Raw genomic sequence first — 27123 nt, forward strand, 5'->3', positions numbered from 1 at the left:
ATTCCCTAACTTTATGATTCTTTTATTGCTTCTATTTCTATCTCTTTTTATTGCTTCTGTCCCTTCTGGAAAATTATTCTGCTGTGGCAGCCTTTTGTTCAGTACCCTTGGGTCTGATGGTTCAGGATCTTCAGGGATCTGATGAAAGTTGGAAGACTGACTTGTGGAAAATGGAGGTCGCCCTGGTATCCAGAGCTGCTCAGCTAGCTCCACAGGACTCGGTAAGCATGAAAGATAGAAGGGTAAAGGACTATATGCTAGCTCTTAATTGTTCTTTTAATTGAAATGATTTATTCTACTCATAATAAAATACTCAGGCTGATATTAGGGTTCTTTATTTAGTTCTATGGAATTTTATGAAACAAACAAAACTTTCATCCAGGCTTTGGGGGAAAGCCTGACCAATATCTATCTTGTATACACCAGGAAGGTAGATGTCCTCTGCTCTGTCAAGTCAGATTCCAGAATCCAGAACATTCACCAATCTTCCAGATTGTGTCTCTGTTTGCACTGCAAATGAAATTCTATGATCAAAACACTTATTTCTAAGGAGTCATGAATTATTACAGGAAACAAATGAGAATCAGGACATTTCATTTTTTACCTTTAACATTCATTGAAGAGTAAATCAGGGAATTTATTCAATCTCTTCCCACAAATACAGCTGTATAAATTATTACAGTCAATACTGTCTAGTTTTGTTTTAGATAAGAATACACAAGCTCCATCCCTTTCATTGAATATCTTTGTGTTTGAAGCACTAAGGAAAAAAAAACAACAATGGGCAACTATTTAGTTCTGAACATTCACTGAAATGTCATGATTTTAACAATTCTACGTGCCAAGGTAGACATAATATGTAACTAATCATAAGTTCATTCCTAAAATATGTTCTTTTGTTTAAGCTCGTTAAAAAAAATTGTCCCTTTGACACAAGAAAATCCCCATCTTTTTTTCACATTTGCAATCTTTGTACAGCAGGAAAAACTAATTTGCAATATTTCCAACGAAATATTTTATGCTGAATCTCCTCTCCCGTTGCTACCGTTTGTTTAAAAGTGCTAGTATAAAAGTAAAGACAGATTGTGACACACAAAACATGGTCTTCCATGCTAGTGTTATAAGGAGAAAGGGAAGACTTATGTGGTAAAAGCAGACAGAACTAGCAGAATCTCATCTTAACTAAGGATGATGAGGAATTCAGTAGAAGAATTCACAAAGGAAAATAGAGAGAACATAAACTGAATAGATTTTCCAACAATGGTTAACAGAATGCCAGTCCTTATGGGGATTTGGCAACGTTCTGGTCAATTTGCAGCCTTCTCCAACTTTTGCTCTCCAAACTCTGTTTCTTTTAGAACTATTTTTTCTTATTGTAGCTTTGGGTTTTTGAAACAGAGTTTTTCTGTGTAGCCCTAGCTGTACTGGAACTAGCTCTGGAGACCAGGCTAGCCACAAACTCAGAGATGATCTGGCCTCTGATCATTAAACACCATCCTCCATTACTGGGAATAAAAATATATGCCACCTGACACTCAGGGTAGAATTATTTTAAAGAGATACAATGAACAAGTTAAAGTGTCAAAGTCTGCAATTTAAAGATACCTCAGTTTTTCTGACACTTAAAATGTAAAACCAAGTCAGCCAAAGACTTAGCAGACTGCCTAGAGTATAATTGGTGCAAAAATAATATTACCTGTTTGCAGCATATGTTGCTGGGTCATTTTATATTGAATATTTTTATTATTTATGTTTCAAATGCTATCCCCTTTGCCGGTTTCCCATCCATAAACAGCTTATCCCATCTACCCTTCCCCTTGTTTTATGAGGGTATTCCCCTACCCATCCAGCCAGTGCTTCCCACCTCCCTGCCCTGACATCCACCAAAACTGAGTGATCTAGTCTTGGCAGAACCAAGGGCTTCTCCTCTCATTGGTGCACAAGGCCATCCTCTACTGCATATGCAGATAGAGCCACAGGTCTGTCCATGTGTACTATTTGGATGGTGGTTTATTCACTGGGAGCTCGGTTTGGCTGGTATTGTTGTTCTTATGGAGTTGCAAACCCCTTCAGCTCCTTCAATCCTTTCTCTAACTCCTCCATTGGGGACCCTGTTCTTGGTGCAGTATTTGCCTGTAAGCATCCACCTCGATTTGTCATGCTCTGGCATAGCATCCCAGAAGACAGGAATATCAGGCTCCTGTTAGCACTTCTTGGCATCAGCAATATTGTCTAGGTTTGGTAGCTGTAAATGGGTTGGATCACCAGGTGGGGCAGTCTCTGGATGGCCTTTCCTTCAGTTTCTGCTCCCAACTTTGTCTCGGTATTTCCTCCTCTGAGTATTTTTGTTTCTCCTTCTAAGAAGGACTGAAGCATCCACACTTTACTTGTCCTTCTTTCTGACTTTCATGTGGTCAGAGGATTGTATCTTGTGTAATCAGTGTTTTTGGGCTAATATACACTTAGAAGTGAGTACATACCATGTGTATCATTTTGTAATTGGGTGGCCTCACTCAGGATTATATTTTCTAGTTCAATCCATTGGACTATAAATTTCATGAAGTCATTATTTTAATAGCAGAACATTATCCAATTGGGTAAATGTACCCCATTTTCTGTATCCATTCAACTGTTGAGGGACATCTGGGTTCTTTCCACCTCCTGGCTAGTTTAAATAAAGCTGCAGTGAACATAGTGGAGCATGTGTCCTTATATGTTGGAGCATCTTTTGGATATATGCCCAGCATTGGTATAGTTGGGTCCTCAGGTAGTACTATGTACAATTTTCTGAGACCAGACTGATTTCCAGAGTGGTTGTACCAGTCCCCCATCAATGGAGTCATGTTCCTCTTTCACTACATCCTCTACAGTATCTACTGTCACCTAAATTTTTTATCTTAGCCATTGTAAATGCTCTGAGGTAGAATCTCAAGGTTGTTCTGACTGACTTGCATTTCCCTAATGACTAAGTATGCTGAACATTTCTTTAGGTACTTCTCAGTCATTCGATATTCTTCAGGTGAGAATTCTTTGTTTAGCTCTGTCCACCATTTTTAATAAGATTGTTTTATTCTGTTAAGTCTACCTTCTTGAGTTTATTGTCTATATTGTATGTTAGAACTCTATTAGGTGTAGGAATGGTTTGATATTATTTCTCAATCTGTTGGTAGCTGTTTTGTCCTAATGACAGTGTCATATGCATTACAGAAGCTTTGCAGGTTTATGAGGTCCCCTTTGTAGATTCTTGATCTTGAAAAATGGCAATTGATGTTTTATTCATGAAATTTTCATCAGTGTCTATGTGTTCAAGGCTCTTTCTCAATTTTTCTTCTATTAGGTTTACTGTATCTGGTTTCATGTGAAGTTCCTTGATCCACTTCATGTGAAGTTCCTTGATCCAATATTAGAATGGCTACTCCAACTTGTTTCTTGGGACAATTTTCTCGGGAAATTGTTTTCCAGCCTTTTACTCTGAGGCAGTGTCTATCTTTGTCACTGAGGTGTGTTTTCTGTATGCAGCAAAATGCTGGGTCTTCTTTATGTATCCAGTTTGTTAGTCTATGTCTTTTCCTTGGGGAATTGAGTCCATTGATGACAAGAGATATTAAGTTATAGTGATTGTTGTTTCCTGTTATTTTTGTTGTTAGACGTGGAATTATGTTTGTGTAGCTCTCTTCTTGTGGGTTTGTTGCAAGAAGATTAGCTTCATGTTTTTCTAGTGGATAGTTTCCTTCCTTGTGTTGGAATTTTCCATCTATTTTCCTTTGTAGGGCTGGCATTTGGAAAAATATTGTGCAAATTTCATTTTGTTATAGAATTCTTGGTTTCTCCATCTATGTTAATTAAGATTTTAGCTCGATACAGTAGCCTAGGCTGGCATTTGTGTTCTCTTACTGTCTGTATGACATCTGCCCAGGATCTTCAGGGTTTCATAGACTCAATTGAGAATTATGGTGCAATTCTGATAGGGCTATCTTTATATGTCACTTTACCATTTCCCTTATAGCTGTAAATATTCTTTTTCGTTTTGTGCATTTGGTTTTGTGATGGGAGGAATTTCTTTTCTGGTCCAATCTATTTGCAGTTCTGTAGGCTTCTTGTATGTTTATGGGCATCTCCTTCTTTAGATTAGAGAAATTTTCTCCTATAATTTTGTTAAAGATATTTACTGGCTCTTTAAGTTGGGAATCTTTGCTCTCTTCTATTTCTATTAACCTTAGGTTTGATCTTCTCATTGTGTCCTGGATTTCCTGCATAGTTTTGTTTAGGAGCTTTTTGCATTTTACATTCCTTTGATTGTTCTATCAATGTTTTCTATCATATATTCTGCCCCTGAGATTCTCTCTTCTATCTCTTGTATTCTGTTGGTTATGCTTCCGTCTATGACTTCTGATCCCCTCCTAGGTTTTCTATCTCCAGGGTTGTCTACCTTTGTGATGTCATTATTTTTACTATTTCCACTTTTATTTCCTGGATGGTTTTGTTTAATTCCTTCACCTGTTTGGTTGTGTTTTCGTGTAATTCTTTGAGTGATTTTTGTGTTTCCTCTATAAGGGCTTCTACTTGTTTATATCTATTGTCTAGTATGTCTTTAAGGAAGTTATTTAGTCTTTTTGAAGTCCTCTATCATCATCATGAGATGTGATTTTTTTAATCCAAGTCCGGCTTTTCTGGTGTTTTGGGATATCCAGTATTTGCTTTGGTGGGAGAAGTGGGCTCTGATGAAGCCAAGTAGTTTTGGTTTCTCTTTCCTAGGTTCCAGCACTTGTATCTCATTATCTGATTATCTGTGGTTTATCTGGTCTTACTGTCTCTGACAATGGCTTGACCCTCCTGTAAGCCTGTGTGTCAGCACTCCTGAGGACTGGCTTTCTGCCTATGAGATCTGGGTAGAGAGAGCTGTGTGTCAGAGTCAGCTCCAGCATAAATAGAAACTAGAAGGATCCTCTTCTAGACCCTTCCTTGGTTCCTGTGTCCAGAGGGCTCCAGCAGATTTCCTCTTGGGCCAGGAATGTGAGCAGAAGTGCTATTCTCACCCGTGCTCTCAGGATTCTCCACACTTCTGAGAGTCCCACTCTCTCTGCCACAGAATCTAGGTACAGAGTGCTGTGGAACTGGGTCAGCTCCAGGAGTGGGCCAAAATTGTATTTTCTGACCCAACACCAGATGGCAAATTATTTGTAATGGAGTATTGAAACACCCTTAATTTCCTTTTATATAATTTGTATAGCTAAAGCTAATTGCAAACAAACATCTAGTACCATGTGGAAAAGTTCAGCTAGATAAATCTAATTAGTATCAAAATGCAAATCTTAAGTGTGTACACATTTACATACTATGTTTTACTTTATGTGGGAAATTCAATTCTTTACTGAGGGTATGGCCACTGGTGAGTTTCCTTTTTCCAGTGAATAGACTACAGCCATGCACCCGAGTACATTAAACTACAAAGAATTATCAGGACACATGCTAGAGCTTTTAATAGTAGTAGAGGGTGATATGATCATATATTTTTATAATATGAAATAATTCAGAAAATATATATGGTGAATAAAGGTAATCTGTGAACAGTTTTCTACTACTTGATTATAAATTAACAAAAGAATTGAGATTTACAAAATACATTGAAATGGAAGGTGTGTGTATATAAAAATGTTCTTATATTTATAAATAACCAACAATTATATAAGCTAACACCAGTAAAATATATCACATGAGTGTCTGAGAGACTCACACTCATTTTATCTGTCAAGATCATTGAGTCACTTCACACCATCTCAAGTTGTTGATGTTCTAGTACTCTTCGCATCTTACAAGACACAATTCTGAAATGTATGCAGTATTAAGTCACTTTTGGTCAGTTCCTTGATCATACATATTTCCTTTATAAAATCTTCTCAAAGACTACATTATGCAACTTGTCCTTACCCATGAGCTCATAGAAAATGAGTAAAGCTATGTAAAAGGAGAGAAAACCTTTGCATACAATCATCACAATTCCCACACATGTGGTAGAGTCTGAAGTGTTCAGAAACTCACAGTTCAGATGGTCCATTTTCAATCCATGCCCATTTATTTTTTTCTTTCTCATATGACAATCCAATCCAGTAATTGTCTGGGATAACCTGTTGCTGAAGGAACTTCTATAAAGGAAACAGTACACCTTGCAATGAAATTTCTGTCTGTTAGATGAGAGAACAAGCAGGAAAAGTTCCCAGCATTTCTTTATCATTCTCTGTTGCCCTGTCTTCCCACTGATCAGTCTCACCATCTCTTTAGCAACTTCCTACTAGTAGCACATTTATATTAACCTATGTCATATCAATAAATTCTTAAATAAACACTTCAGGTATCCTGAGATACTGGGATCATGACAAGATTTGTGACTGTGTTTCTTAGACCAAGTCTCACTATGTAACCAAGCCCTTTCCTTGAACTCACAATCTTTCTGATTAAGGCAAGAATATTTTAGAGTTAGTATTTTCTTTCACTGATGACTCAGTACCTTTTTTTCTGTTTTCATTTTTTTAATTTTTCATTATATATTTCTTTACTTACATTTCAAAGGTTATTCTCCTTCCCGGTTTCCTGTCCATAAGCCCCCATTCCCTCCTCTCCCCCTCTCCCATACGGATATTCCCCCTACACATCTCCCTTATTGCCCTCCCCCATATTCCCCAGCACTGGGGGTCCAACCTTGGCAAAACCAATGGCTTTCCCTTCCACTGGCGCCCCAACAAGGCTATTCTCTGCTACACATGCAGTTGGAGCCCTGAGTCTTTCGGTAGTGGTTTAGTCCCCGGAAGCTCTGGTTGACTGGCGTTGTTTTTATGGGGTTGCAAGCTCCTTCAACTCTTTCAACAATTCCTCTAATTCCCCCCAATAGGGTCCTATTCTCAGTTCAGTGGTTTGCTGCTAGCATTGACCTCTGTGTTGGACATGCTCTGGATGTGTCTCTCAAGAGAGATCTATATCCAGTTCCTTTTCACATTAGTAAATGTTCAAAGTCCTTAGCTACCAGTGAAATGAAGACCAGAACAACTATGAGATCCCATCTTATACCAAAAGGACTGACTAAGATTAAAAACTGAAGTGATAGCACATGCTGGCAAGGATGTGGAGCAAAGGGAACATTCCTCTATTGCTGGTGTAGTGCACACATGTACAACCACTTTGGAAATCAATTTGTTTATTTCAGAGAAAACTGTCAACATTTCTATCTCAAGAACTCTCTATAAAACTCCTGGGCATATACCCAAAAGATGTTCCACCTTCCCTCAAAAGAACACTTGCTTGGCTATGTTCATAGCAGTTTCCAAAAAGTGGAAACAACTTAGATGTCCTTCAACTGAAGAATGGATAAAGAATGTGGTACATTTTCACAATGGAATTCTATTCAGCTGTGAAAAACAAAGGCATCATGAATTTTGCAGGCAAAATGAATGGAACTTGAGCATATCATCCTGTGTTAGATAAACAAGTCCCAAAAGAGTTTGCATGATATGTATTCACTTATAAGTGAACATCAACTATAAATTTTGGGATACCCATGCTATACACTCCACAGACCCAAGTGGATGGACAGAAAGAAGGGCACAAGCAAGGATGCTTAAGTCTCACTTAAAAGCAGGAATTAAATGGTCATAAAGGCTGATGGAGGGAGGATTGTGTGGGAGAGGGAATGATGAGGGGAATGTGGGTTCAAGATTGGGTGTGAGGAGGGGAAGAAGGGATGGCCTAATGGCTATGATAATGAATGGAAATCTGCAACTGATGGGACCGATGGTAGGTGACATCTCCAGGAAGAGATGGAAACAAGTGATATGGGAAGTACCAAGAATCAATGGAGTTATCCTTAGCTGTGATTCTATGTAACCTGGGGAGTCTGCATACTGTGGTCAAGAAAGAAACCATTGGGAATGATAGGCACACCAACACACCCTCAAAATTTTTGACCCAAAATTTATCCCGTCTACAAGAAATGCAGGGTTTGGTGATGGAGCAAAGACTGAGGAAACAGCCAACCAATAACTGGCTCAACTTGAGACACATCCAATGGAAAAACATCAATCTCTGACACCACTAATGATACTCTGTTATGCTTGCAGACAGGAATCTAGCATGGCTGTACTCTGTGATGTTCCTTTCAGCAGCTGAATCATACCTACATAGATGCCCACAGTCAAACAGTTGATAGATCTTGGGGACTTATAGAAGAATATGTGAAAATATGGTGGGCTTTGAAGGGAATAGAAAGACCAACAGAAACCAGGACCTATGTGGCATTCAGAGTCAGAACCACAAAACAAAGAACATACAGGGGGCTGAACCTAGGCTCCAATGTACATGTGAAGTGTGGTTTTCATAGGGGTCCAGAAAAACCGTGGTGGGGCTATCTGAAAATCTGAAGCCTGTACATGGCATATGTTCTTCTAACTGGGATGTGCCTTGTTCTGCCTCAGTTGGAAAAGATGCAGCTAGCCTCATGGAGATTTAATGGGGGAGGCTACAAGGATACCTTGGGGGCTACCACCCTATCAGGAGAAAGAGAAATGGGATATAGATTATGGGAGGAAGCGACTGGGAAGTAGTCAGTGAGAAATGAATAAGTAAAATACTACTACCACTATTAATACCAATACTACTACTACTGCTGCTGCTGCTGCTACTACTACTACTACTACTAATAATAATAATAATAATAATAATAATAATAATAATAATAAATTTTAAAAATTGGTTATGGTTACTGTATCAAGTGGAAATTAAAGTATTGCTTTGCATTAAAATCTTTTATGTTGTTGTTTAACCATGTATTAAATTGTTGTATAAATATCATACCATGTTATAAATAAGAAGGTATCAAAGTGATTCTGAAATCATTCCTCTAGAAAAGTATACGCTTAATATTTGAAGAGATTTCACTAGTAATAATTTAAACAGGAATGTCAGAATCCTGACAACCTTGTTTTCTTTTAAATAGTGATTTTTAAAGAGGGGTATGTTTTTTTCAAAACATAAGAATACTATCCAGTAAAGATATGGACAGTTTATCATCATGGAGCTAACAGGTCAACCATTTAATTCCAAATTTGTCATATCATCTCATTCTGCAGACAGGCCCAGGGCTCAGCTAGTTTCCCTGTTGTCATCTGATTACTCATCTTAGACAGCCTCACTTCCACATTCCAAAGAGCAAACTCAAGAAATTGTGGGTTTATTTGGTACTCTATGCAAATAAAAAACTGTCAGCCACAGGATGTACCATATCAAACGGTTAAACTTCATCAGGGAAAGATATATTATCTGAGATATTCTCTTGTAAACAAATGAGAAAGGAATAAGACTGAAAGGTACAAGTGTCTCTGTAGTAATGAGGCTCCTCTTAACAAACCTGGGTCCCACAGATTTGATCATGTTACAGGTAAACCATATACAATTAAAAACAAATCTAGATTGAGTATCTCATTATTCATGGTTAGAGACAGATTCTAAGAGAAGAGAAAGACAAATGTCTACAGTACCCTTTCATCCTCATCATCTATCTTCAGAAGGGATAAATTGGAATTCTGGCAGATCCGTTTACATCCATGCCATGTTTTTCTGTCCTTGATGAAATAATAACATTTTATACCGTAGCAGAACCAGTGTGTTTCAATTTCGTTGCCTACAACAGAGAAGATAAATGGTTAAACTTATTAATTTCTGGTATTCTGTTGCCAGATCAATGTATTTATTAAGCCTGTGGGAGGGAAAAGTAAAATCTCACTGATCACAGAAATTGAGATTCTAAAATGCCCAGGGACCCTTGCACACCCATGTTCTATATAACATTGTTTTTAATCACAGAGATACAAAAATATGTTATGTGTTGATCATGGATGAATCAGTAGAGAAAATGTAGGGCAAGCACACAAAAGTATACAATTCAGCCTTTAAAGGGAAATGAATCTGTCCAGCATGATGACGTATGCCTATAACCTGATCACTCCAAAGAGAGAGGCAGTAGGGTTATCACCAGTTTAAGGCCAGCCTAGGCTAAGCAGTGAATTCCAGTCCAGCTTTAGGTATACAGTGAGTTCCAAGTCACCTTGGGCTGGAGAATGACATCATTTTTTACACTAAAACCCAAATGAGAGATGTTCATGTATATGGTTAACATGGATGGACTTGAGGATGGAACAACTTTATGATTCCATGCAGATCAAGTTTCTAAAGCAGCCAAACTCTATCAAGCAGAAACTTGAAAGATACCAGGGGCTAGAAAAGAAGAAATGAACATGTGCTACTCAGAGACAGCCAACCTGATGGCAGAATTCTAGATCTGCAGTAATGTATTGTCCCCCACACTGGTCTACACACTAGTGTGCACTTAGCATTATGTCATGATCTGTGCTACATGTTCTTACCTTAAGAAAAGTAAGAGACATATAAACGAGGTTTTGTCATTCATAGTCTGTTCTCAAGATTATGTTGATGCCTTCAATGGTATGCCTACATGCCCAAATGTTTAAATTTGAATACATTAAAAAGTATGCACTTTGTGTGTGAATGTCACCTCAATGTGAATATTTTGTGTAGTGAGGGGCTGGGAATGGCCATTCTCTACTAACAAACTTTATCTCCGACCTTCATTTTTCTATGAAGAGATAGCCTTGTGGTACTCATGGTGGCCTGAAATTTTCTGGGATCTCTGGATTGTCCTGAAAGTTATAATCACCCTCCTGCAACCACATATTCATAATATACTACCCTTTTCAGACAATGAAGTTATTCTAAAGTAATGAAACAAAATATTTTCCATGGGTTTGGAATACTTCAAAGATTTTTTAGAACTTTTTTTTCTGTCACGTGTTTTATAATGTAGCAATTTTAAATATATTAGTCCATACATAGTACAAACTGTCACATCTTACTGTCACAATGTGGTGAGATAATATGCAAGAGGTTTTTGTGAACTCTAAATCCTGAAAAAATATTTAATGATGATTGATAAACTGTGTCAGTTAAAAATGACCAGTCATGATGAAGGATGAGAAAGGTTCCTTGTGATGTTTGATATTTTCATCTTTCTAGCTTCATTCACTGTCATTGACATAGCTGCACTATGTGTACACCATGTTGTAGCTCCCATATTTGCTACAGAAAAGGTTGCTTTACTACAAACAGGCCAACTCTCTCAAAAAAATGTCAGATGTAAACAGGCAAACACATATACATAAACACACACGCAAATTATTTTTAAAACTTTATCTTTGTAAATTCTCTAAGTTCATTTTAGCATAAATAGTTGATAAATACACTCTTATAAAAAGTTCCTTGTTCTGTCCGCAACAAAGTTGGAGACTAAGATTTTTCCCATAGACCAAAACAATCAAAATCTTCAGGTGTACTGGTTTGGAACTTCATTTTCATGAAGCAGTAAGAGTCAGTGTCAGACATAAGGATCCCCTAAATGATTAACCCAAATATCACCAGCATCTTAAGCTGCTGGTTGGACTTCAAAGCTTCCAGAGAAGAAACAGTGGCTAGTAATGCAGTTCTGTATTTACATTCCTCACTCCCACTACATACTTGTGTGTTGTAAGGAATTTATGACAGTCTTGGTTTTGCTGTACCATCTGTTCTGTTCTCTGTTGAGCAATTCCAGAAGATCATTGCCTGGACTACACTCTATCGCCTTTTTTCTCAGCATTTCTTCCTTTAAGTCGATGTCATTTTGCATGGCACTGCAGTTGTGTTGGTTTAGTGTTTCCTGCAGTTCATGATTCTCTTGACTATACTGAAAAACTAAATTAGTCACAGATGTAATATCAAAAATTCTTATAAAGAGTACATATTAAAATTTAAAAATAGACAAAAAGCTTCATGTTGACAGCCAATACATATCATTATTTTCATTGGTACTTTAACATTTATAAATTAGCACTTCAATTAATTCACTACAGAAACAGATACATCAATTTTCTCCAAGGTAAGTTGTCTTTAAAGTAAAGAATACAAATGAAAAAATTAGGGTGGAAGTAACCTCCACTCACTTCATTTTTTTTTTGAGCTGGGGACCAAACCCAGGGCCTTGTGCTTGCTAGGCAAGCGCTCTACCACTGAGCTAAATCCCCAACCCTCACTTCATTTTTTGAAACACAAATTTACAGATAATAACCTAAGTAAAATATTCAATGAATAGCTAACACATCATGAATATCTGAACTAAAAAACGTTAACAAATGGCACAATTCTTTTTGGAGCATATGGAAAGCAATATACCTACATACATAGCTATGTTTGAACACATCCTGGAAGTGATTTTCTCTGTAAATGTGGAGGAATCCAATAAACTTTAACCTTTAATTCCTCTGTACAAATGAAGTCTTTTGACGTAAGCATAACCTCAATGTATATAGAAGAAATAGCGAAAGAAGGACTTCAATTCTTTGCATAGCAGTCACTCAAAAATATTTACATAAAATTAACAATCACATGAGATCAGAAAAAAAGACTATCACCAAGTCCTCAGAAAGAACATAACCAAAAATGTGACAGAACTTCCAACAGCCCCAGAGCTAACAAATTAGTTATGAAAGAGAACAGATACTACAGTGTGTCAGGAAAAAAATACTAATGTTCAGAGATTCTGTCTCATCCGGTGATTTTAGGCAGGACAACGGACAGAGTATACAATTGCATAGTTCATGTCTAAAGCTATTCTATAGGCAGAAGGTCGAACAGGATGTATATCAACTACTCACTGTTTGTCACCAACACTGCAACAGTTACCAGAAGAAGGGTACAGAGGATTCCCAAAGCTATCACAATCAGGTGCCACGGGACATAACACTCTGCAATCAACAAAAAAAGGCAATAAAATCGCCATGAAAGAAGCAAATCTCAATACTAATTACTAACTTGGTGTAGCCCAGAAACAAGGGGAAATTTTGCAAAAGCTAATAATACAAACTGACTTAAAGTGTGCTCTCAAAATTGCAAATTTCTACCTAAAATGCACTCCCTGTAGAAATCCTGTGTGTGTGAAGTTTGACAGTATTTTGAACTTATGTAAACCTTAGCCTTGTGCTCTGAATCCTCCTAACTCAACCTTAAAGGGGCTGAATGACAGTCATGTGCCCTCACCCAGTTCTACAGGAACAAAAGTGCATCCTACAGAAGGCAATGGAGGTGTAGATACAATCCAGGTACAAAATACAAAACTGGAACATAGAGTCCACCAAGAAAGATAACTGAGGATGGAGAGGAAGAAAGAGGGATAGAGGGATGATAGAGGGATGCACATTCTTGAGAAGTGGTTGGGAACCACATCTGCTCTGAACCTGATCTATGTATTCCCATTCTTGAAAGGGCCCATAAGTCAACTATTTTTCCCTGTAAACTTGATTTTGTTCTATATAATACTGAACATTTAGGTGTATCTAAGACATTTGGAATCTGAAACTTGTGTCTCTGGTTACCAGTAGATCACAAAAGGACAGACCTCAGCTTGGAGCACAGATATAACAGTGTGTGCAGAATAAAAGAGAATAAAAAGTGACACTTCTAATTTTCATTAGTAAACAAAATTATTCTTTGATGTTTTTAGGAGCTCATACTAGAGTTTAGTCATTCCCACCTCATTAAATCTTTCATCTCTTCTTCCTTCCTCTTCCAGTTTACTCTCAGGAGAATTCGTCTTCTGATGGACAACTATTGTTGCCATGTTGCATTAAATGTCAGGTATATTTACGACAAAACAGTTTCTTCAAGAATGAAAGTGTTGTTCCTAATGCATAAGCTTCATTTACTTACGATTTTCTTTGTCTAGAGCATTTGGTGTTTTTTCAGACTCTAGTTTGTATTAAGAGTTTCAGAGTTCTTCTTGGCTAGACTAAATAATAAAAAACCTAATGGTTTCTCACTTCTTTATTCTCAAGAATTTGTTTTTCTTATAGACTCCCATTATTCTACTCTGTCCATCTGGTTTCCTTTGTGACTGATTAACAACTAAAAAGTAGAAGTGGACTTATAGTTTTTTTCTTTCTTTTAATTATAAAACTTGATTGCTTTTTTAAAAGTTACTTTTGAACAGTTGTGTACAGGATTACCCTCCAGCTAATACTCTTTTCTTCCTTTCCACACTTGTGCATAACCTAGCTCAGATGAAATGGAACATTATAGTCTTGCATAGAAGCTAGTAGGATATTTTTAATTTTTTAAGTTTAAAGTGTGTTTAAAATGTGAATTTGGACACTTAAACACTTACCTCTGTGGCCAGCTTCTCTGGGCCCTCTAGTCTCCTCAGGCTTCACTTGGTTATGCAGCCGTGAAGATTTAGAAAATCTCAGACTTGAATAAGTGACCTCCTGTTCACTCATTTTGGGAGTTTATAGGGGATATTCTCTGTTAAAATATGTCCTTGAGTGATTTCTAAAGAAAATGTTAAAAGTCCACATTTAGGAGCATACCTGGATCTGATGATACACAGTGTTGGAAAAGGGTGGGGTTTTACTACCTCACTTAAATATCTACACACCCTGATAAGGAATGAGCCCAATTTCCATTACAGGGGGGAATTCTGCTCAGATTTTATATTAAATTCTTTATATTTCTTTTTTTTTCCTCCATCTCTATTAACTTGGGTATTTCTTGTTTACATTTCGATTGTCATTCCCTTTCCCGGTTTCCTGGACAACATCTGCCTAACCCCTCCACATCCCCTTCTATATGAGTGTTCCACTCCCCATTCTCCCCCCATTACCGCCCTGCCAACAACAATCACGTTCACTGGGGATTCAGTCTTGGCAGAACCAAAGTCTACCCCTTCCGTGGGTTCTCTTACTAGGCTATTCATTGCTACCTATGCAGTTGGAGCCCGGGTTCAGTCCATGTTTTGTTTGTTTTTTTGTTTTTTGGTTTTTTTTGTTTGTTTTTTTTTATTAACTTGAGTATTACATACATTTCGAGTGTTATTCCCTTTCCCAGTTTCCGGGCAAACATCACCCTCCCCACTCCCCTTCTTTCTGGGTGTTCCCCTCCCCATCCTCCCCCCATTGCTGCCCTCCCCCCAACAATCTAGTTCACTGGGGGTTCAGTCTTAGCAGGACCCAGGGCTTCCCCTTCCACTGGTGCTCTTACTAGGATACTCATTGCTACCTAAGAGGTCAAAGTCCAGGGTCAGTCCATGTATAGCCTTAAGGTAGTGGCTTAGTCCCTGGAAGCTCTGGTTGCTTGGCATTGTTGTACATATGGGGTCTCGAGCCCCTTCAAGCTCTTCCAGTTCTTTCTCTGATTCCTTCAACGGGGTCCTATTCTCAGTTCAGTGGTTTGCTGCTGGCATACCCCTCTGTGTTTGCTGTATCTGGCTGTGTCTCTCAGGAGGGATCTACATCAGGCTCCTGTCGGCCTGCACTTCTTTGCTTCATCCATCTTGTCTAATTGGATGGCTGTATATGCATGGGCAACATGTGGGGCAGGGTCTGAATGGGTGTTCCTTCTGTGTCTGTTTTAATCTTTGCCTCTCTATTCCCTGCCAAGGGTATTCTTGTTCCCCTTTTAAAGAAGGAGTGAAGCGTTCACATTTTGATCATCCGTCTTGAGTTTCATTTGTTCTAGGCATCTAGGGTAATTCAAGCATTTGGGGTAATAGCCACTTATCAATGAGTGCATACCATGTGTGTTTTTCTGTGATTGGGTTACCTCACTCAGGATGATATTTTCCAGTTCCGACCATTTGCCTACGAATTTCATAAAGTCATTGTTTTTCATAGGTGAGTAATATTCCATTGTGTAGATGTACCACATTTTCTGTATCCATTCCTCTGTTGAAGGGCATCTGTGTTCTTTCCAGCGTCTGGCTATTATAAATAAGGCTGCGATGAACATAGTGGAGCATGTGTCTTTTTTATATGTTGGGGCACCTTTTGGGTATATGCCCAAGAGAGGTATAGCTGGATCCTCAGGCAGTTCAATGTCCAATTTTCTGTGGAACCTCCAGACTGATTTCCAGAATGGTTGTACCAGTCTGCAATCCCACCAACAATGGAGGAGTGTTCCTTTTTCTCCGCATCCTCGCCAGCATCTGCTGTCCCCTGAGTTTTTGATCTTAGCCATTCTCACTGGTATGAGGTGAAATCTCAGGGTTGTTTTGATTTGCATTTCCCTTATGACTAAAGATGTTGAACATTTCTTTAGGTGTTTCTCAGCCATTCGGCATTCCTCAGCTGTGAATTTTTTGTTTAGCTCTGAACCCCATTTTTAATAGGGTTATTTGTCTCCCTGCGGTCTAACTTCTTGAGTTCTTTGTATATTTTGGATATAAGGCCTCTATCTGTTGTAGGATTGGTAAAGGTCTTTTCCCAATCTGTTGGTTGCCATTTTGTCCTAACCACAGTGTCCTTTGCCTTACAGAAGCTTTGCAGTTTTATGAGATCCCATTTGTCCATTCTTGATCTTAGAGCATAAGCCATTGGTGTTTTGTTCAGGAAATTTTCTCCAGAGCACATGTGTTTGAGATGCTTTCCCACTTTTTCTTCTATTAGTTTGAGTGTATGTGGTTTGATGTGGAGGTCCTTGATCCACTTGGACTTAAGCTTTGTACAGGGTGATAAGCATGGATCGATCTGCATTCTTCTACATGTTGACCTCCAGTTGAACCAGCACCATTTGCTGAAAATGTTATCTTTTTTCCATTTGATGGTTTTGGCTCCTTTGTCAAAAATCAAGTGCCCATAGGTGTGTGGGTTCATTTCTGGGTCTTCAATTCTGTTCCATTGGTCTATCTGTCTGTCTCTGTACCAATACCATGCAGTTTTTATCACTATTGCTCTGTAATACTGCTTAAGGTCAGGGATAGTGATTCCCCCGGGAGTCTTTTTATTGTTGAGGATACTTTTAGCTATCCTGAGTTTTTTTTTATTCCAGATGAATTTGCAAATTGTTGTGTCTAACTCTATGAAGAACTGGGTTGGAATTTTGATGGGGACTGCATTGAATCTGTAGATCGCTTTTGGTAAAATGGCCATTTTTACTATAGTAATCCTGCCAAGCCATGAGCATGGGAATTCTTTCCATCTTCTGAGATCTTCTTCAATTTCTTTCTTCAGAGGCTTGAATTTCTTATCATAGAGATCTTTCACTTGCTTCCTTAATATCACACCGAGGTAGTTTATATTATTTGGGACTATTATGAAGGGTGTCGTCTCCCTAATTTCTTTCTCAGCTTCCTTCTCTTTTGTATAGAGGAAGGCTACTATTTTATTTGAGCTAATTTTATACCCAGCCACTTTGCTGAAAGTGTTTATCAGGTTTAGTAGTTCTCTGGTGGAAATTTTGGGATCACTTAAGTATACAATCATATCATCTGCAAGTAGTCATACTTTGACTTCTTCCTTTCCAATCTGTATCCCTAATGCTTACAGCAATTATTTTAGGAAATGTGAATAGAAGTACAAATTTAATGATAAGTCATCATGATATTGATACAATCTGTTTGTATAAAATATTCAGCACATTAAAAGGTTAGGAAAAATTCGAACCACTGGAAATCATTGAAAAACTTGTAAATAATCTCCTCAAATAACCAACAGTGAAGACTTTAGGAATAACTAAAACAGTTACTTTAAATTCATTTACATATTTCGATAAACACATGAATATTAAAAGTTCTTTCAATCCTTTTATTTATGTAGGACACTTTGAGTTTCCCAGACACTAACTTCAAAGGAATATTTGTCTGTTTAACATTGCCAAATAGTTAAACATAGTAGACACATTCATTTCCATGATTGGATCTGGCAAATGATTTCAACTGGAAAAGCTCATACTGAGTGGAATAATCCAAACATGGAAAGACAATATTTAATATTCTCTCTCCTCTGAGGCTCCTAGCTCAACATCTTCAGATATTATTAGTAACCTTTTCTAACTGAAGGGACCAAGAATGTAGAAAGGGGACATTACCACATGGGTTGTGGATAATAGCAGGGCATGGAAAATACAATACGAAGTTTCAAATTCAAATCATCCATGTACATAGTCATGTCACATATAATATAATTGTACATAATATTGCAAGACAAGGATATATGAAAATAAATTTTGTCACTATGCAGTACATATGAGCTAATACCCATGAAGGATACAATCTGATAGTACATATCAATGTAAGAGTAGACTGTTAGTATTTGAAACTGACCTTACCCTTACATTAATACCTGAGAGGAAAGCCAGCAAATAATATGAACAGCAAGCTGGACATATTACAACATTCTTCTGTACTTTTTTTTAATTCATGAAGTTTTCTGATATGATTTACCTTTTACCTTATTTCTTGACCAAAAAAGAATCTCTCCAATACAGCATTCTTTTTCAAACTAGCTACAGTTTAGTATTGCTCTTGGGGTGCTGGCTGAGCCAAGATGCATGTGTCCGTAATCCCACTTTACAATGTGAGTTCTCTCACTACACCTTCATGTGGGTGTTACAAAAATTACCTTTCCACGCTGACCCATGTTATCTGTCTCCTATTATGACATCTCTCCAATGGATAATATATAAACATTTGACAAAGTTAAACAGTAATGAATGCCACAGTTCCCTATATCTTAATTTCCTAGCACACAAGTCCCAGCATACGCTGAAAGAAAATAAAAAGTACAGATTAACAGTTTTCACATGCTGCCAGAGTTAACCTGATCTACACAACCAACAGGGCTTTCCCATCAATCCAACTCTCATGTCATACCATAGGAAATTCTCTAGAATTTATTTGATCATTCAGTAGAAAAACAATAAAAATAGGTATCTACCTGTATTGTTGCCCTGAAATGATTCTGGTGGAAGAAATTGATCCTCCAATTGTGGTGTACAAGTTGGCTTTCCTGGTCTGATTCTCATAAAAGGTTCCAAGAGGAAAGGCAGAAATAAATTTACTCAGAGTGATACTCAACCTCATGATTTTCTGCCCCTCCACTTGACCAAACCGAAAACAGGAAATTGCTTAATGAAAGCTGACTCTGAGAGAAAGGAAAAAAGAAACATATTGTGCCAAATGCTGTCTCCTATTATGACATCTCTCCGATGGATAATATATAAACATTTGACAAAGTTAAACAGTAATGAATGCCACAGTTCCCTCTATCTTAATTTCCTAGGACATCAGTCCCAGCATACTCTGAAAGAATTATCCATTGATATTTGAAGACTGAGATGTAAACTGTAGAGAGGGCAAAACCAGAATCCTCAGAAACACTGCTAGAATAAAGAAGGACTGAGGCTCGAAATGTCTTTTTTTAATAAAAACTTTGGGGGTTTTGTTTTGTTTTCTTTTTTATTATTATCTTTATTCTTTTTTCCAGTCCAGTCATTAACCACTCCCATTCCTTGCTCCAACATTTCCTCATCCGATTCCTCTTCCCCACAACCCCGTGTCTTCAAGAGGATGACCCTACCAGGCCTCCCCATTCCCTGGGGCTGCAAGTCTCTCAAGGGTTAGGTCCATCTTCTGTCACTGAGGACAGACCAGCAATCCTCTGCAGTCTGTAGATTGTGTTCTTTATGTAGGTGAGGGCAGGCACAAGATAAGGCAAGGCCCGTGAGTGGACAGTGAAAAAGTAAGGAGGGGACAGTTTTTTGAGGTGGGAGAGAGGAAAAGAGAAAGGAGATGAACCATGATGAAGGCAGAGAAGGACTACCCAGATCTGTGTGGCTTTAAATGTACGAGTAGTTATGAATTTTATTAAGGGATGGATTTTTACAGGACAATTTTTCTTATCTAAATGGGCAGTTTAAATCATTATCAATTTGTTGTGAGTTTATTATGTGGACATTTTGTGGATTGAGAATTTAAGATATAAATCTGATTGCTAAATTACAAGGTTATTCAGTTTTGATTTCAACGGGTAACTGGAAGTTGTGACTATAACCTCAGGGGATGGATGCTGGGAATATGAGTAGAGTCTGAAACAAGACAGTTGCAAGAGGGCGACTGCTGCTGGGCTCAGAGAGTACCAGGTAGCAGCATAGGATGGAGATTGAGAGCTTAGTCGGTAAGACAGTGAAATGCTTTTCTGACTGAGATGGAAATACCCCTCAGATGCCATGGGGCTGACAAGACCCAGCAATAGCACAGGATGGTAGAGATTATTTTATTAATATTTACCACAACATCTATGTGTCAGGAGCTTCAGACCAGATAGTGTCTGCTGCCTAGTTGGTGGTTAGGTGTCTGAGAGATCTCAGGTTCCAGGTTAGTTGAGACTGCTGGTCTTGCTATGGGAATGCCTGCCTCATGAACTTCGTCCAGCTTTTCCATGATTCAACAACAGGAGTCATTACATTTATGTTTTATTCTTTTAGAAAATTCCATGTTTTTTTAACAATGAAGTGGGTCCTTTCTAATGGACAAACTAACTTACTTTCCATATTTTGCTAAAAAATCTAAATCCTGATGGTTTCTCAATTTTATAAAAATTTGTTCAAGGCAGACAAGGTGGCTCACAACTATAATCTAGAACTTGAGAGACTGAGCTAGTAGAACCAGAAATCTGGACAACCGTTTGCTATATAGGACAGCCAAGTACTGCCCTGGCTACCTGAGGCCCTGGTTTAAAGAATGAAAACAAAACAAAGCAAACCATAGAAAAAAATTACTTATTTTTCAGTCTTGAAAGTTCTGCTGTAAAACGGCTTTTAACTCCTCAGTTCTTCCTTTCTCCTACTCCGAGACAAGGAGAGTTTAAGTCTGGAGGGTACATTGCGTAGGAGAAGAGCAATCACATTTGTGGCTGGCTTCCCTGGGCCCCTGAGTATCCTCAGGCCTGACCGGATTCTGTGGCTCTGAAGAAGACTTGACAAAATCTTGAGTATTAATAAATCACCTCCTGATTGATCATCTTGGTAGGAAGCAATGTAGGTTTAAATCAAGACTTTGCCTTGGGATAATATCTAGGTAAGGAACAAATCAAAATGTCCAAGTTTAGAACATTCGAGAATTTGACACTGGGATGGCCTAGAAGTTAATTTACTCCTTTTAGGACTTGAACAATGTAAAGGACCTGAACTTCCACAAGATGTAAAATATACTTGAACTGGTAGACAGATTAAAGATTATTAGGAGGTATGGGGGAAATCAAATTGACAAATAAAGGATTGTCTAGTGACAGGGCTATGACAATGCTTGACAAAGCTGGTGCCCCTTAAATCAATGACATGCTTTTAAACTACTATTAACAAGTAACAAGTATTCAAAACTTGCTGAAAGTAAATCTATTTGCTTTTAAAGCATTTGTAAATATTGTGATAGGCACATGGATATAAAATGTTCTTGTTCTTTGACCATGTTAACAAAAATCTATACTGGAAAATATCATAGGGATTCTCTGAAATGATAAAGCAGAGATTTAACATTTCATATTCCTGATGTGAAATAAAAGTCACCTGCGCTAAAACCCAAAAACCTATAATCATAATCTCTAATTATTCCATGGAACTGAACCTTTCATAAAGAATGATCTAGGGTGTTATGTTGGTAGAGGTGCCTATATCAAAATAAAATTTGCAGTCATAATGGTCTATGACTGTTGTGTCAGCATTTAGGAGTGAGAGGCAGCAGGATTTTTAAAGCCACCACTTCTATAAAGCAAATTTCCAGAGCCAGAATTACACACAGATTATCTACTTCCAAAAAAAATTAGAAAGAAAGAAAATCTGAAAATAGGCATCATAAATATTCATGAATTATTCATTCTAATGATAACAATCAATCTAGAAATCACTAAAATAGAAAAACTTACAGTTTACCTTGCTTCTTTCACTAAATATATCACTAGTAAATAGACAATATTAAAACATTGCTGGTACATTCTATGCACTTCCAGTACATCTCACACATTTTTATTTGATGAGATTTTCTAAATTAATTTACATTTTCATTAATGTTCTGAGAAAAAGGTGGCCTTCTATTACAAAATTCAACAAAGTGCTCAAGAAACTATATAAATAATTTTAACTAATTATAAGTTAATTAAATCTAATGATCAGTCTTTTCTTTCACAAAACAAGGAAAAGTATTGCCCACCAAGAGAAAATATATGGGAAGGGACCGGATCAAGAGGTCTCTACACCCAAATGCCATGGGAGAGAGAGCTAAACCTTCAGAGAGGCAGACACACCTGAGAAGCCAGAAGAGAATGCACTCTGCCCACATTTCTAACTCCAGAAAAAAACACCTAACGCCATCTGGGACCCCGGTGTACAGGGCCTCCCTGAAAAGGTGGCACAGGGCCTCCTGGATTCCGCCCTCATGGAGAGCTCAAAAGCAGCCACCCCCGAGCAACTTGCGTGGAGGGACAACAGGTAAGACCAACTTTTCTGCTCCAAGCGACCTGCCTGGTAGACTCAGGACACAGGTCAACAGGAACAACTGAAGAGCACTAGACAGGAAAGACTACACGCCCAAAAGCAGAACACTCTGTTCCCATAACTGGTTGAAAGAAAACAGGTCTACAACACTCCTGACACACGGGGCTATAGGACAGTCTAGCCACTGTCAGAAATAGCAGAACAAAGTAACAGCAGAGACAATCTGATGGAGAGAGGAAAGCACAGGAACACAAGCAACAGAAACAAAGACTACATGGCATCATCGGAGCACAATTCTCCCACCAAAGCAAACACTGAATATCCAAACACATAAGAAAAGGAAGATATAGATTTAAAATAATATTTGATCTTGATGCTGGAGGACTTCAAGAAAGACATGAAGAACTCTCTTAGAGAAATGCAGGAAAGCATAAATAAACAACTAGAAGCCTATAGAGAGGAATCACAAAAATCACTGAAAGAATTCCAGGAAAACACAATCCAACAAATGAAGGAATTAAAAATGGAAATAGAAGCAATAAAGAAAGAACACAGGGAAACAACCCTGGATATAGAAAACCAAAGGAAGAGACAAGGAGCCGTAGATACAAGCATCACCAACAAAATACAAGAGATAGAAGAGAGAATCTCAGGAGCAGAAAAATCCCATAGAAATCATCAACACAACTGTCAAAGATAATGTAAAACAGAAAAAGCTACTGGTCCAAAACATATAGGAAATCCAGGAATCAATGAGAAGATCAAATGTAAGGATAATAGGTATAGAAGAGAGTGAAGACTCCCAGCTCAAAGGACCAGTAAATATCTTCAACAAAATCATAGAAGAAAACTTCCCTAACCTAAAGAAAGAGATGCCCATAAACATACAAGAAGCCTACAGAATTCCAAATAGATTGGACCAGGAAAGAAACTCCTCCTGTCACATAATAGTCAAAACAACAAACACACAAAATAAAGAAAGAATATTAAAAGCAGTAAGAGAGGAGCGAAACAGACCGGATAAACAGTTCTCTGCACCCAAATCCCGTGGGAGGGAGAGCTAAACCTTCAGAGAGGCAGACAAGCCTGGGAAACCAGAAGAGACTGCTCCCTGCACACACATCTCGGACGCCAGAGGAAAAAGCCAAAGACCATCTGGAACCCTGGTGCACTGAAGTTCCCGGAAGGGGCGGCACAGGTCTTCCTGGTTGCTGCCGCTGCAGAGAGCCCGTGGGCAGCACCCCACGAGCGAACCTGAGCCTCGGGACCACAGGTAAGACCAAATTTTCTGCTGCAAGAAAGCTGCCTGGTGAACTCAAGACACAGGCCCACAGGAACAGCTGAAGACCTGTAGAGAGGAAAAACTACACGCCCGAAAGCAGAACACTCTGTCCCCATAACTGACTGAAAGAGAAGAAAACAGGTCTACAGCACTCCTGACACACAGGCTTATAGGACAGTCTAGCCACTGTCAGAAATAGCAGAACAAAGTAACACTAGAGATAATCTGATGGCGAGAGGCAAGCGCAGGAACACAAGCAACAGAAACCAAGACTACATGGCATCATCGGAGCCCAATTCTCCCACCAAAGCAAACACGGAATATCCAAACACACCAGAAAAGCAAGATCTAGTTTCAAAATCATATTTGATCATGATGCTGGAGGACTTCAAGAAAGACATAAAGAACTCCCTTAGAGAACAAGTAGAAGCCTACAGAGAGGAATCGCAAAAATGCCTGAAAGAATCTCAAAAATCCATGAAAGAATTCCAGGAAAACATAAATAAAAAAGTAGAAGCCCATAGAGAGGAAACACAAAAATCCCTGAAAGAATTCCAGGAAAACACAATCAAACAGTTGAAGGAATTAAAAATGGAAATAGAAGCAATCAAGAAAGAACACATGGAAACAACCCTGGATATAGAAAACCAAAAAAGAGACAAGGAGCTGTAGATACAAGCTTCACCAACAGAATACAAGAGATGGAAGAGAGAATCTCAGGAGCAGAAGATTCCATAGAAATCATTGACTCAACTGTCAAAGATAATGTAAAGCGGAAAAAGCTACTGGTCCAAAACATACAGGAAATCCAGGACTCAATGAGAAGATCAAACCTAAGGATAATAGGTATAGAAGAGAGTGAAGACTCCCAGCTCAAAGGACCAGTAAATATCTTCAACAAAATCATAGAAGAAAACTTCCCTAACCTAAAAAAAGAGATACCCATAGACATACAAGAAGCCTACAGAACTCCAAACAGATTGGACCAGAAAAGAAACACCTCCCGTCACATAATTGTCAAAACACCAAACACACAAAATAAAGAAAGAATATTAAAAGCAGTAAGGGAAAAAGGTCAAGTAACATATAAAGGGAGACCTATCAGAATCACACCAGACTTCTCGTCAGAAAATATGAAGGCCAGAAGATCCTGGACTGATGTCATACAGACCCTAAGAGAACACAAATGCCAGCCCAGGTTACTGTATCCAGCAAAACTCTCAATTAACATTGATGGAGAAACCAAGATATTCCATGACAAAACCAAATTTACACAATATCTTTCCACAAATCCAGCACTACAAAGGATAATAAATGGTAAAGCCCAACATAAGGAGGCAAGCTATACCCTAGAAGAAGCAAGAAACTAATCGTCTTGGCAACAAAACAAAGAGAATGAAAGCACACAAACATAACCTCACATCCAAATATGAATATAAAGGGAAATAATAATCACTATTCCTTAATATCTCTCAATATCAATGGCCTCAACTCCCCAATAAAAAGACATAGATTAACAAACTGGATACGCACACCCGCGGATCCCGGCCCGCAGCAGCTCTCTGCTCCCAGACACGGTGAGAGAGAGACCCAACCGCCTGGTCAGGTGGGCACTCCTGAGCCTGCAGAGCGGAAGAGACCACCAACTCTGCTCACCCCTGCCCACATCCCTGGCCCAAGAGGAAACTGTATAAGGCCTCTGGGCTCCCGTGGGGAAGGGCCCAGGAGCGGCAGGACCCCTGTGCCTGAGACACCGCCGGAACCTGAAAGAAACAGACCGGATAAACAGTTCTCTGCACCCAAATCCCGTGGGAGGGAGAGCTAAACCTTCAGAGAGGCAGACAAGCCTGGGAAACCAGAAGAGACTGCTCCCTGCACACACATCTCGGACGCCAGAGGAAAAAGCCAAAGACCATCTGGAACCCTGGTGCACTGAAGTTCCCGGAAGGGGCGGCACAGGTCTTCCTGGTTGCTGCCGCTGCAGAGAGCCCGTGGGCAGCACCCCACGAGCGAACCTGAGCCTCGGGACCACAGGTAAGACCAAATTTTCTGCTGCAAGAAAGCTGCCTGGTGAACTCAAGACACAGGCCCACAGGAACAGCTGAAGACCTGTAGAGAGGAAAAACTACACGCCCGAAAGCAGAACACTCTGTCCCCATAACTGACTGAAAGAGAAGAAAACAGGTCTACAGCACTCCTGACACACAGGCTTATAGGACAGTCTAGCCACTGTCAGAAATAGCAGAACAAAGTAACACTAGAGATAATCTGATGGCGAGAGGCAAGCGCAGGAACACAAGCAACAGAAACCAAGACTACATGGCATCATCGGAGCCCAATTCTCCCACCAAAGCAAACACGGAATATCCAAACACACCAGAAAAGCAAGATCTAGTTTCAAAATCATATTTGATCATGATGCTGGAGGACTTCAAGAAAGACATAAAGAACTCCCTTAGAGAACAAGTAGAAGCCTACAGAGAGGAATCGCAAAAATGCCTGAAAGAATCTCAAAAATCCATGAAAGAATTCCAGGAAAACATAAATAAAAAAGTAGAAGCCCATAGAGAGGAAACACAAAAATCCCTGAAAGAATTCCAGGAAAACACAATCAAACAGTTGAAGGAATTAAAAATGGAAATAGAAGCAATCAAGAAAGAACACATGGAAACAACCCTGGATATAGAAAACCAAAAAAGAGACAAGGAGCTGTAGATACAAGCTTCACCAACAGAATACAAGAGATGGAAGAGAGAATCTCAGGAGCAGAAGATTCCATAGAAATCATTGACTCAACTGTCAAAGATAATGTAAAGCGGAAAAAGCTACTGGTCCAAAACATACAGGAAATCCAGGACTCAATGAGAAGATCAAACCTAAGGATAATAGGTATAGAAGAGAGTGAAGACTCCCAGCTCAAAGGACCAGTAAATATCTTCAACAAAATCATAGAAGAAAACTTCCCTAACCTAAAAAAAGAGATACCCATAGACATACAAGAAGCCTACAGAACTCCAAACAGATTGGACCAGAAAAGAAACACCTCCCGTCACATAATTGTCAAAACACCAAACACACAAAATAAAGAAAGAATATTAAAAGCAGTAAGGGAAAAAGGTCAAGTAACATATAAAGGGAGACCTATCAGAATCACACCAGACTTCTCGTCAGAAAATATGAAGGCCAGAAGATCCTGGACTGATGTCATACAGACCCTAAGAGAACACAAATGCCAGCCCAGGTTACTGTATCCAGCAAAACTCTCAATTAACATTGATGGAGAAACCAAGATATTCCATGACAAAACCAAATTTACACAATATCTTTCCACAAATCCAGCACTACAAAGGATAATAAATGGTAAAGCCCAACATAAGGAGGCAAGCTATACCCTAGAAGAAGCAAGAAACTAATCGTCTTGGCAACAAAACAAAGAGAATGAAAGCACACAAACATAACCTCACATCCAAATATGAATATAAAGGGAAATA

General features: G+C 38.7%; 2 protein-coding genes across 5 annotated transcripts in view; both read right to left on the reverse strand.

Annotated features, from left to right (window-relative positions):
* Window positions 1–319: 319 nt before the first annotated feature.
* Window positions 320–20170, reverse strand: Ly49i7 (Ly49 inhibitory receptor 7). 3 transcript variants are annotated; one of them, XM_039108040.2, is made up of 8 exons: window positions 18798–20170; window positions 14255–14418; window positions 12750–12839; window positions 11575–11790; window positions 9525–9667; window positions 6040–6143; window positions 605–760; window positions 320–510 (listed from the first exon to the last, which is right to left on the reverse strand). In XM_039108040.2, the coding sequence occupies exons 2-7, from the start codon at window positions 14364–14366 to the stop codon at window positions 607–609; spliced, it is 819 nt and encodes a 272-aa protein (XP_038963968.1). In that variant the 5' UTR covers window positions 14367–14418; window positions 18798–20170; the 3' UTR covers window positions 320–510; window positions 605–606. The 3 variants fall into 3 exon arrangements, with proteins under 3 accessions (XP_038963968.1, XP_038963969.1, NP_001009500.1); XM_039108041.2 differs by lacking the exon at window positions 11575–11790; NM_001009500.2 differs by lacking the exons at window positions 320–510; window positions 18798–20170.
* A 147-nt stretch (window positions 20171–20317) lies between these two features.
* Window positions 20318–27123, reverse strand: part of Klra2 (killer cell lectin-like receptor, subfamily A, member 2) — a 112572-nt gene continuing 105766 nt past the window's right edge. For both annotated transcript variants that reach the window (XM_039108019.2, XM_063286439.1), the window contains one exon: window positions 20318–20934. In XM_039108019.2, the coding sequence (XP_038963947.1) occupies window positions 20910–20934 (25 nt within the window). In that variant the 3' untranslated portion in view covers window positions 20318–20909. The remainder of the gene's footprint in view (window positions 20935–27123) is intronic.

This window comes from Rattus norvegicus, chromosome 4 (genome assembly GCF_036323735.1).
Source record: "Rattus norvegicus strain BN/NHsdMcwi chromosome 4, GRCr8, whole genome shotgun sequence".
NCBI classification, from domain to species: domain Eukaryota; kingdom Metazoa; phylum Chordata; class Mammalia; order Rodentia; family Muridae; genus Rattus; species Rattus norvegicus.

Bases quoted from the DNA above. Each gene is read 5' to 3' on its own strand.
- Ly49i7 (XM_039108040.2), bottom strand. From the start codon at position 14,366: ATGAGTGAACAGGAGGTCACTTATTCAAGTCTGAGATTTTCTAAATCT. The intron at 9,668-11,574 runs GTATGTAGTGGG...TCTCTGTTGTAG, and splicing joins AAATTCCTTACAACACACAA to GCAACGAAATTGAAACACAC. The intron at 761-6,039 runs GTGAGTTTCTGA...TTTTTTCCTTAG, and splicing joins GAAAATGGACCATCTGAACT to TGCTTCAAACACAAAGATAT.